This window comes from Aquarana catesbeiana, linkage group LG06, assembly GCF_042186555.1.
Source record: "Aquarana catesbeiana isolate 2022-GZ linkage group LG06, ASM4218655v1, whole genome shotgun sequence".
Classification (NCBI taxonomy): Eukaryota; Metazoa; Chordata; class Amphibia; order Anura; family Ranidae; genus Aquarana; species Aquarana catesbeiana.
Genome location: NC_133329.1, coordinates 104,583,782 through 104,596,001, shown reverse-complemented (window position 1 = coordinate 104,596,001; position 12,220 = coordinate 104,583,782). Strand labels below are relative to the sequence as shown.

The following is a 12,220-nucleotide window of genomic DNA, read 5'->3' as shown; positions in this document are numbered from 1 at the left end:
ATGATCTGATCATAATGTGGGAGGGCACACCAGATACGTTTGAAGATTTCCTGAGAAGTCTGAATACTAATAAATATGGCCTGACATTCACTGGGAAGTGTAATAATCAGAAGATTGAATACCTGGACCTTGAGATTATGAAAAATGGGAATGAATTATATACTAGAGCGCACTTTAAGACAACAGACAGAAATGGGTATATCCCAATAACCAGCTGTCATCACCCCCGATGGAAAGGGAATATGCCCAAAGGCCAGCTCATCAGACTGCGGAGGAATTGTGCAAAAACAGAGGATCACCTAGAGCAAGCAGACACTCTGATTGAACGTTTTTTAGAAAAAGGATACAAGCTAGATCTACTAACGAAACTTAAAAATAATATAGCACAAATGGACCGAAAAAATCTGGTCTGTAAAATGAAGAAAAAGGAGAATAAATCTAGCATGGCGTTTATCACTGGGTTTAATACCCAGTATAAAGAGTTTGAGCATATTCTGACAAAGTATTGGTCCATCTTAAAACAGGATCGCGTCCTAGCAGACATATTACCAAATAAACCTAAGGTAATATACAGAAGAGCCCCTACACTGCGAGACTACTTAGTCCACAACGTAATTGAACCTCCCAAGTCTATAAAGATATTCCCAGACATGAAGGGGTTTTACAAATGCCAAAAATGCCTACCTTGTAGGGCTAGTAAAAAGCAACCCCGGAAGAAAGAGACCTTCAAATCTACAACTGAAAATAAAGAATACCGCATCAGGGAACTTATCACCTGCCAGAGCACGCATGTAACGTATGTTATAGAATGCCCATGCAAGCTACAATACGTGGGCAGAACCACCCGCCCCCTATATGTACATATAAGGGAGCATATTAAAAACATAAAAAAGGGGTTCCCTAAGCATCATTTGTCACGTCACTTTGATGCAGTACATAGACATGACCCATCAGGTCTAATCTTTTATGGGATTGATTGTGTTAGGAAACACTGGAGAGGGGGTAATACAACTATATCAATATCACAAAACGAAACTGCTTGGATATACCGGTTGGGGTCCCTTGCCCCAAGGGGCCTCAACCTAGACATTGACCTAAACTGTTTTACAGCCAACCCCTAAGCGTCCTGTAGAGTATAGCTATAATTATACACTTGGGAGGAGAAATGGCGTCACTGGTCACCTACTTCTTTGTAGGGTAACGTGGGGACCATTCTAGGCCAGCAACATGGTCGGCGTAAACAAGTTTGATGGGTGCTGCTGGCATGGGATGATCTCACCTTTTATGTACTCTTTCCATTGTTTGAGATGCTACAAGAAAGCTCGTATTCCCCCATATTGTAAAAAATGTAAAGATTAATAGCGTAGTAACTGTAAATGATGTGTACTCTACTTCCCTGTAATCAACCAGGACTCAGGGTTTTTTTATATAAAACCATCTTGAGGACCTCTGAATACATATGTAGTGGTTGGTACTCATGTGCCCATTAATATATGTGGACATATGTACACCAGCACTAAAGCACTGTGGAACTAGCCATGTAGATATGCTGGCGTATATATGATCGGACAGTGAACAGACCGCCTATAATGTAAATTCCCTTTTGGATATATTCCTCATACACGAATCTTCTCCATCTTAAATCAACTCTGCTCAAAGCAGGAACCTTGATGGCCCTTAGTTTCCTCAGTTCATAAGTTTATCACGCATAGTAATATAATGCGCTGAGTGCATATATTGCACAGAATAATAAGACCCCTGGGTAGGGTATTGAACATGCAATATATTTTTCAAGACCTCTATACATTTTTATATTATTTTGATATTATTTTTAGTTTCTGCATGAACTATGTGGTTTAACAATGTGTTTATAATGGTTGCGGAGGGTCTGCCATGGTATCCATGTAAATTAGTTAGAATACATCCAATTTTGCCATCTGTTTTAATTATACCCCACTGCTGACACTGCACAGACATCATTCTGAATGCACCACCCCTTCCTGTATTATGATTGCCCGACTCTTAGGTGTGGGACGGGACGGACATGGCGGCCCTCCTATTTATGACGTAGTGCGTGGCGTGCTTGGCACCGTCGCTGAGGACGTCAATGACGAAACGCGTACGACGGCGCCACGCACGCTACGTCACTTCCTGGTAGAGGCAGCTGGAACGCAGGTGGAACGCAGCGCGCTGCTGCTGATTCCACAATCACTCATTCAGCGTCCTTTGCTGTGTTAGCCGACACACTCTGTACCAGTTGCCCATTAATACTAGTGGCACTGTGTGCAGCTTGTGAGCTACATTTAGGCTATCCAGGATTTTTAAAATATATATTTTTATACTTATTTTTAAAAAGCTGTTATCGTTTGGATCAAGTTGTTGTGTCTTAAATAAAACCCAGCGTTTTTACTACACTATGGGAGCCTATAGCTTTTTTCCTCTATGAGGAGCCAACCATAGAGATAACATCTACAGGAAGGTGAATTACCCCAGACCTTTGGATGAGATCGGTGGAGCAACCGTGGTGGGCCTAAAGATAAGCGCATTGCCCCCGTGGGGGTGAGGGGATCTGGTGAGTGGGGACACTTGAGGGGGAGCACGAAGTCACAAGTGGAATTTTTTGAACACTTACAGTCACCGAATTTTTTGAACACTCACAGTCACCGTGTTTATGTCAACTATTATGAATGGAAATTCAATTTACTTGATGAACTATTAGCTACACGCAGCAAGACCTGTTGGAATATTCGCACTCACTAATTTGGGATGTTAACCCCGAGGGGGGTTCTACATATAATTATGGACTATCACTAAGTCTTTATGCACTCATAAAAATATTTGTTTATATATATTCTTTATTGCACATATTTTCACTGCATATATATTCTTTTATGATTTATAATTGAAGGTTTATACCAGTATTAATACATAGGACGGGTAACTTGGAGCTAGTAATCTAGCATACACTTAGAGACGTGCACATTAAGGTATATTTACCAGTAGGAAACACTCACTGATTAAAGATGAGTCATGTTTCTGGCAGGATCATTTCGCTAAGTGAATAACAGCCTGTTTATTAGTCACGTATTCATAGCTCACTGAGCATTAATATAAAAATTAATTTTCCTTTTTCTCACACCTGGCACCTTTACCCAAACTAGGAAGCGCCACCACCCCTCTTCATTCGTATTATCTGTGGTTATAGACCCCTTTGGGGGCTTATATTAGGGGAGGCAGCACACCTAGACAGATCCGTAAGCGTGATCATTTATTCCCTTTATTAATAACTTTACAATACTCCAAAAAATGTAAAAGCATAGCAAGGTTTATTACATAGAATACAATTTTAAAATTATTGGCTGTACAAATGATACGCAGATACAAATATACATCTAACTAACAGATGGAAAGAGTGGTAACTCAGAAATAGCATGGAGTGACTTATCCCGACATGTTTTGCCTCTTGGGGCTTCCTCAGGGGAAGTTTTTTGAGACTTGGCTGTGATACTGTGAGTTGAAGTAAAGCCAAATGAAAAAACGGACACTGGATGGCATAAAGATCAAGCCGACCAAAAAAAGCCCAGAACAGAGTTAAGCAGCCGGTTTACTTGACCAAAATAGGTCTAGAGAAAAGCCAAGGGTGCCTAAGTTACGGGATAATATCTCATATAAAGAGATGTAACAGCATGGCAACCCTGGTAGTGTCTGACGCTGGTATTGGATGTGTTTTTCACTTACTTTTTTATGCACAGTATTTGCACTTTGTTGTAATCATCTAGACCTGTCAGCGCTGTGGTATTTATACCCTTTTTTCCATTTGTGCCAATATTGACTGGTATTTGGTTGTGTTCATAATTCCCTCTACCTTGACTAAGGCCCATGTTCCAGCTGAAGAAAAACAGCCCCAAAGCATGATGCTGCCACCAACATGCTTCACAGTGGGTATGGTGTTCTTTTGGTGATGTGCAGTGTTGTTTTTGCGCCAAACATATCTTTTGGAATTATGGCCAAAAAGTTCAGCCTTGGTTTCATCAGACCATAACACATTTTCCCACATGCATTTGGGAGACTTCAGATGTGTTTTTGCAAAATTTATCTGGGTTTGGATATTTTTTCCTATTTCCTATTTATTGTTTCCGTCTTGCCACTCTACCCCATAGCCCAGACATATAAAGAATTAGGGAGATTGTTGTTACACAGCCAGTACTTGTCAGATATTCCTGCAGCTCCTTTAATGTTGCTGTAGGCCTCTTGGAAGCTTCCCTGACCAGTTTTCTTCTCGACTTTTCATCAATTTTGGAGGGACAACCAGTTCTTGGTAATGTCACTGTTGTGCCATATTTTCTCCACTGTCTTCACTGTGTTCCACGGTATATCTAAGAGCCCTTTCACACTGGGGCGGGGGCGGCGTCAGCGGTAAAACGCCGCTATTATTAGCGGTGTTTTACCGTCGGTATGCGGCCGCTAGCGGGGCGGTTTTACCCCCCGCTAGCAGCCGAGAAAGGGTTAAATACCACCGCAAAGTGCCTCTGCAGAGGCGCTTTGCCGGCGGTATAGCCGCGCCGTCCCATTGATTTCAATGGGCAGGAGCGGTAAAGGAGCGGTATACACACCGCTCCTTCACCGTTCCGAAGATGCTGCTGGCAGGACTTTTTTTACCGTCCTGCCAGCGCATCGCTCCAGTGTGAAAGCCCTCGGGGCTTTCACACTGGAATGAAAGTAGCGGCACTTTTGGGTCGGTTTGCAGGCGCTATTATTAGCGCAATAGCGCCTGCAAACCGCCCCAGTGTGAAAGGGCTCTAATGCCTTGGAAATACTTTTGCACCCTTATCCTGACTGATACCTTTTACCAATGAGATCCCTCTGATGCTTTGGAAGCTCTCTGTGGACCATGGCTTTTGCTGTAGGATGCAACTAAGAAAATGTCAGGAAAGACTTGTTAGAACCACTGAACTTTATTTGGGGTTAATCAGAGGCACTTTAATTGATGGCAGGTATGTACTGACTCCTATTTACCATGAGTTTGAATGTGATTGCTTAATTCTGAACACAGCTAGATCCCCAGTTATAAGAGGGTGTGCACACTTATGCATATATAATTTCCAAATGTATTGGGACGCCTGCCTTTACACATACATGAACTTAAATGGCAACCCAGTCTAATGCCCCCTACACACGGTCGAACATTGATCGGACATTCCGACAACAAAATCCATGGATTTTTTCCGACGGATGTTGGCTCAAACTTGTCTTGCATACACATGGTCACACAAAGTTGTCGGAAAATCCGATCGTTCTGAACGCGGTGACGTAAAACATGTACATCGGGACTATAAACGGGGCAGTAGCCAATAGCTTTTGTCTCCTAATTTATTCTGAGCATGGGTGGCACTTTGTGCGTCAGATTTGTCTACACACGATCAGCATTTAAAGGATCGGATTTTGTTGTCGGAAAATTTTATAGCATGCTCTCAAACTTTGTGCGTCGGAAATTCCGATGGAAAAAGTCCGATGGAGCCCACACACGGTCGGAATTTCCGACAACAAGCTCCGATCGCACATATTCCGTCGGAAAGTCCGACTGTGTGTACAGGGCATTAGTCCACAGGGTTCAGTATTGAGTTGGCCCACCCTTTGCAGCTATAACAGCTTCAACTCTTCTGGGAAGGCTGTCCACAAGGTTTAGGAGTGTGTCTCTGGGAATGTTTGACCATTCTTCCAGAAGCGCATGTGTGAGGTCAGGCAGTGATGTTTGAGGAGAAGGCCTGGCTCGCAGTCTGCGCTCTAATTTATCCCAAAGGTGTTCTATCGGGTTGAAGTCAGGACTCAGTGCAGGTCAGTTAAGTTCCTCCACCCCAAACTCGCTCATCCATGTCTTTATGGACCTTACATTGTGCACTGGTGTGCAGTCATGTTGGAATAGGAAGGGGCCATCCCCAAACTTTTCCCACAAAGTTGGTAGCATGAAATTGTTCAAAATGTCTTGGTATGCTGATGCCTTAAGAGTTCCCTTCATTGGAACTAAGGGGCCAATTTGGGCCCAACCTCTGAAGAATAACCCCACACCATAATCCCCCCTCCACTAAATGATTTGGGCCAGTGCACAAGTCCTGACCTCAACCCGATAGAACAACTTTGGGGTGAATTAGAGCAGAGACTGCGAGCCAGGACTTCTTGTCCACATCAGTGCCTGACCTCACAAATGCGCTTCTGGATGAATAGTCAAACATTCCCATAGACACACTCGTAAACCTTGTGGACAGCCTTCCCAGAAGAGTTGTAGCTGTTATAGCTGCAAAGGGTGGGACAACTCAGTATTGAACCCTTCGGACTAAGATGGGCTGCCATTTAAGTTAATGTGCGTGTAAAGGCAGGCATCCCAATACTTTTGATAATATAGAGTGTGTGTGCACATATATATATTTAAGGTAAATGGGTGTAAGCTAAGTAATGTGTAATTGTAGCATTTACGGGTATTTAGTACCTCTCATAGAGATCACAGCATTCCCACTGAAAGCATCTTCATCACTCCAAATTAATGAAGTTGTCTTTGTTCATACGTGATGCAGGGTCAGCTGACTCAGAGATGACAACACATGTAGTAAATCCTGGCAAGTGTGCAGTTCTTAGCTGTGTTCACAAATGGCTGATGCAGACCAGCCTCTGTAGCAGCCTATTGCCTTCTGACTTGCTACAAAATGACAGTGTTGCAGTCTGATCACCATGGGAGAGGAGACTAGGGAAATACTTCCCCTGCCTGCAGCACACTGATGACATCATATCAGCCTAGGCACAGTCACGTGATTTGGGCTCAAAGATATTTTTTATGGTAAAGACACAGCTTTTCTGAACCATTTAAGATCTTTCCAAGACTTGAACGTTATCAGATGATGATCATTGAGTTCATGAGCATTTGTACATTAGCATCAAATGTGTGTTGATCTGTGTTTTTCTTAGTCACTATGTGGGAGATTTACTAAAATTGGTGCACACAGAATCTGGTGCAGCTGTGCATAGTAACCAATCTGCTTCTAACTTCAGCTTGTTCAATTAAGCTTTTACAATAAAACCTAGAAGCTGATTGGTTATTATACACAGCTGCACAAGATTCTGTGTGCACTAGTTTTAGTAAATCTCCCCTATGTGTGATTCCTCTAGATTAGGGATCTTCAAACAGTGGCCTGCAGGCCACATCCGGTCAAGTATGAGATTTTATCCAGCCCACAGTTGTGGGCAGATCCTCAGAGTACAGACTAAGGATTTAGATCAGTTGTTCTCTGGTCCCCCCCCCCCCCACACACACACAGTCTCCAGTACAGGTCTGATGGAGACCCTGATGTAAGGAGGCACTCTGATGGAAACCCTGGTGTAAGGGGGCAGACCCTGATGGAGACCCTGATGTAAGGGAGAACACTGATGGAGACCCTGATGTAAGGGAGAACACTGATGGAGACCCTGATGTAAGGGTGGACACTGATGGAGACCCTGATGTAAGGGTGGACACTGATGGAGACCCTGGTGTAAGGGTGGACACTATTGGAGACCCTGGTGTAAGGGTGGACACTGATGGAGACCCTGGTGTAAGGGTGGACACTGATGGAGACCCTGGTATAAGGGCAGACCCTGACGGAGACCCTGATGTAAGGGCGGACATGGATGGAGACCCTGATGTAAGGACGGACACTGATGGGGACCCTGATGTAAGGGCGGACACTGATGGAGACCCGGATGTAAGAGTGGACACTGATAGAGACCTTGATGTAAGGGCAGACACTGATGGAGACCCTGGTGTAAGGGCAGACACTGATGGAGACCCTGGTGTAAGAGCAGACACTGATGGAGACCCTGGTGTAAGGGCAGACACTGATGGAGACCCTGGTGTAAGGGCAGACACTGATGGAGACCCTGGTGTAAGGGCAGACACTGATGGAGACCCTGGTGTAAGGGCGGACACTGATGGAGACCCTGGTGTAAGGGCGGACACTGATAGAGACCCTGATGTAAGGGCGGACACTGATAGAGACCCTGATGTAAGGGCAGACACTGATGGAGACCCTGGTTTAAGGGCAGACACTGATGGAGACCCTGGTTTAAGGGCAGACACTGATGGAGACCCTGGTTTAAGGGCAGACACTGATGGAGACCCTGGTGTAAGGGCAGACACTGATGGAGACCCTGGTGTAAGGGCAGACACTGATGGAGACCCTGGTGTAAGGGCAGACACTGATGGAGACCCTGGTGTAAGGGCAGACACTGATGGAGACCCTGGTGTAAGGGCAGACACTGATGGAGACCCTGGTGTAAGGGCAGACACTGATGGAGAGCCTGGTGTAAGGGCAGACACTGATGGAGAGCCTGGTGTAAGGGCAGACACTGATGGAGAGCCTGGTGTAAGGGCAGACACTGATGGAGAGCCTGGTGTAAGGGCAGACACTGATGGAGAGCCTGGTGTAAGGGCAGACACTGATGGAGAGCCTGGTGTAAGGGCAGACACTGATGGAGAGCCTGGTGTAAGGGCAGACACTGATGGAGAGCCTGGTGTAAGGGCAGACACTGATGGAGACCCTGGTGTAAGGGCAGACACTGATGGAGACCCTGGTGTAAGGGCAGACACTGATGGAGACCCTGGTGTAAGGGCAGACACTGATGGAGACCCTGGTGTAAGGGCAGACACTGATGGAGACCCTGGTGTAAGGGCAGACACTGATGGAGACCCTGGTGTAAGGGCAGACACTGATGGAGACCCTGGTGTAAGGGCAAACACTGATGGAGACCCTGGTGTAAGGGCAAACACTGATGGAGACACTGATATAAGGGCAGACACTGATGGAGACACTGATGTTTTACTAAAGTTCTTTCTCTTTCTGGATCATATCATGCTGATTGCAAAAAAAGATTTAAGTATAATCAGCCAGTGGATATATGTAAAGTATACAATGTGGCCCTCATGTGGCTCTAGACATATGCAATTTGACAGTCTTCTTTTTATTTCCAGGTGGAAAAGGTCTCCTTAGACCCATCCCAGAGATCAGTCAATTCCTGTCTTGTAAGAAAGGAGAAAGAGACTGGTCATCCTGAGCAGAAACTGGCATCCCCAGGGCACAGTGTGAGTACAAAAACCTCACATTAGATAGGTCAGCCATATACATGCTTGCTGGTTGGTCAAAGGCGTTATTTATTCATACGTTCGAAGCAAAACTCCAATCACACAGTTAAACACAGAGTACTGAGGTGTATATTTATTTATATATATATATATATATATATACATATACATATATAGTTACCTGACAAAATAATTTGTAGGTCTTGTAGCTCTAGCGGTTTACACACCCCTAACCCCTCACTGTCTGAAGGGTGACAGTACTCTTCACAACCTAAAGCCTCTTTTTGCTGCCTTCCCTTCTCCAACATATTCAAAGGTAAATGAGTAAGCTTTAGCACAATGCTAACAATACGTTGTGCCCCCCTCACTCTATTAGTCTGCCTGTTAAACTCCCCTTCCAGCTCCCAGTGCCTGAAACATGTCAGATTAACGGCACTGTAACAGTAAGCATAACTTTCACAAAGCTGTGTTGTGTGTCTGATGCTGTTCACTGTTGTCATATTAAGCATTTAAAAATATACAGCTTGTACGTGGTTTTTAGAGTAGTGGAAAGTAGCCCCAACTGTATTCTAGGCACAGCTAGGATTTTGAAAGATGATAGTGGTGTTGGTGGTGGGAGCGGGGGGTCTCCTTGTATCAGGACCCAAGAATGGTCATGTGGGTTACAATGCAATGTCCTTATTAGCAAGAAAAAAAAACAGCCACATACTTCCAGTGCTCCGTGGTCCTTAACAGCGGGATGGCCACACCAGTGACGCATGCATGCTCGGTCCTATGCCCGGTGGATGCTGCCCTCGTCCTATAGGGATATCCAGTGTGAGACTACAAAAAACAAAAAGGGAAGGTGCAAACCTCTAGTGCATTACCCAAGTAAAAATATATTTACTAAAATGAAAGGAAGCCAATAAAATGCATACTAACAAGAGTACCAAGGTGTTCAGCCTGCTAGGCATGTGAAAAGGTAACACCTCCCTACCGATTGCCACTTGTTTGTTCATGAATACATATAAATGTACATAGGGGTGATGTTATTGCTCCATTTTTATATTTATTTTTTTCTGATTGCTCCACCCTTCCTGTTTGGTTGGGGGCAGATTTTGGTATGAATTACTGTATTTAAACACTAGGTATTTAGTGGTGCTGGTCAGCACAGCTCTAAAGAAGGGGGTGCACCCCCAAAACGCGTCAGCGTGCTCCATGTGAGGTTTTAGAAGCACTTGTACTTTCTACCTCATGTTTTCCTTTCATTTACATGCTTTACACCTTGGTACTCTTGTGAGTATGCATTTTATTGGCTTCCTTTCATTTTAATAAATATCTTTTTACTCGTGTAATGCACTAGGGATTTGCCCCTTCCCTTTTTTACTGTCCTTGTTAGCTTATATATTTTCCTGTCTTTTTATATTCTTCAGGAAGGGAGTGCTGTCTCCTCTCCCTCCAGCTCCGTCACCTCTCCCTCCAGTGGGATTGTTTCCAGCGCCAGTCAACGTTCTCTGCAAAGCATTCTGGGTAAGTGGTGATCATTCTGTGGGTGCACTTGTGTGAGCTAAAATGATGACCTTGGTTCCAAAGCTAGCATGTCTTTCTATTCTATGGGCTTTCTGTATCTTCTTAGCTGGCATTGCAGATGAGACTAAGTTCATGAAGTTTAACACAGAGAAAGTAAAATAAACCTGCGCTTTGCCCTGCATAGACAGTAGAACTGGAGCATCCATTCATCCACAAGGCAACCTAGGTAGGCTCCTGTGACCTGGTAGATGTTTAGGGGGCCAACAGAACCTTTATTTTCCTGCAGTAAACCAGGGGGAAAGTGCAGCTGGTTAGGGAAGGATGTATTTGCAGTCAGTTGGGGTCTGATGGGGATGGGCTTTGCCAGTACAGGCAATAGAAATGGGACACCTTCTCAATGGCTCTTGCCATCCTTATCAATGGCAATCTAAAGAATTGGGAAGAGAGGAGAGGGCTGGGGACAGGTTCACTTTAATGCCCCTTCCTCAGCAATACAGTCACATTTTCTTTGCTCCCTCGCTGCTGCATTCAGCCACTAAAAGCAAGGAGAAGAAGCACTGTGTAAGCTCCAGTTCAGTCTTATCAGAGCTTACACAGGGCTGATGACCCTCCCTATCCCCATGTTATAGTTCTAGGCAAATAACCAAGCACCAGCACTGTCATGTGAGAGGAAGGGGAATGAGTTACACCCTAAAGCAGGGGGTACTTGCTTTATTTGCTGCACACAATTACAGGGAAACATAGGAAAAGTAAGTGAGGAGGGAGGTAGACATTGAAGCAAACCTGTCGGTTTTCCCTGTGCGAGCAAAACAAAGGTCTGCTTTAAAGCAAATGTTTTTGTTTTTTCATATGCGTCAGTATTGAGAGTCAACTAATTTGTATTGCTTTCACTGGATTCAGGTCCAAGTTCACGGTTCCGTCATACTCAGGGCATTGTCCTCCATCGTGATAATCACGTCACCAACCTGAAAGGAGTGAGCCAGAGCACACCAGGAGAGAGTGACGGTTTCTGTGCGAACCACCAGCGAGTGGCTGTGCCTTTGTCTGGACCAGGGGGCCAGGTAGCAGTGCTGGAGGTAAGGCTCAAACTGCTTGGCCTAAAAGCGGGCATTTACTATTGAACTGATCATATGTTGTAAATAAATACATAATGTCACTTACAAAATAGGTCACATTATGGTATGCCTTTGGGTATACCTTGTAGTGATCTGTTTGGCTGTAGCCCTACAGCAACATCCCTATTGTGTCTATCACATACTAACGCTCAGGTCTCTTGCTGCAGATTCTGGACTGTGCCAGATTATTTCCCTGTCTCAGAATGATAGAAAATAGAGAGACCTGTCACCAGACCGTTCCTTTCAACATGGATCTTCCAAAAAGAATATATGTGCATTTAATGTATTTTAGATTTCAATCTTTTTTTTTTAATTAAATTTTTAATTAGTCAAAGATCAGAAATTCAAGTACAATCTAAATATCTCATATCCAAAAAAAATAAATAAAAATAAACGCACATGTATTCTCCACATCAAGTGTAGTTGGGAACAAGTGTCAAAAATATTCATGTAAAATATACACCAGTTTAACTACAAAAAAATTTTTGAT

At 44.2% G+C, this 12,220-nt stretch overlaps 1 protein-coding gene across 1 annotated transcript in view; it reads left to right on the top strand.

The window, feature by feature from the left end:
• CORO7 (coronin 7) overlaps positions 1 to 12,220 on the top strand; it is a 317,064-nt gene that overhangs the window by 274,261 nt on the left and 30,583 nt on the right. Inside the window, exons 14-16 of the mRNA XM_073636587.1 lie at positions 8,996 to 9,106; positions 10,519 to 10,615; positions 11,516 to 11,691. Of these exons, the coding sequence (XP_073492688.1) occupies positions 8,996 to 9,106; positions 10,519 to 10,615; positions 11,516 to 11,691 (384 nt within the window). The remainder of the gene's footprint in view (positions 1 to 8,995; positions 9,107 to 10,518; positions 10,616 to 11,515; positions 11,692 to 12,220) is intronic.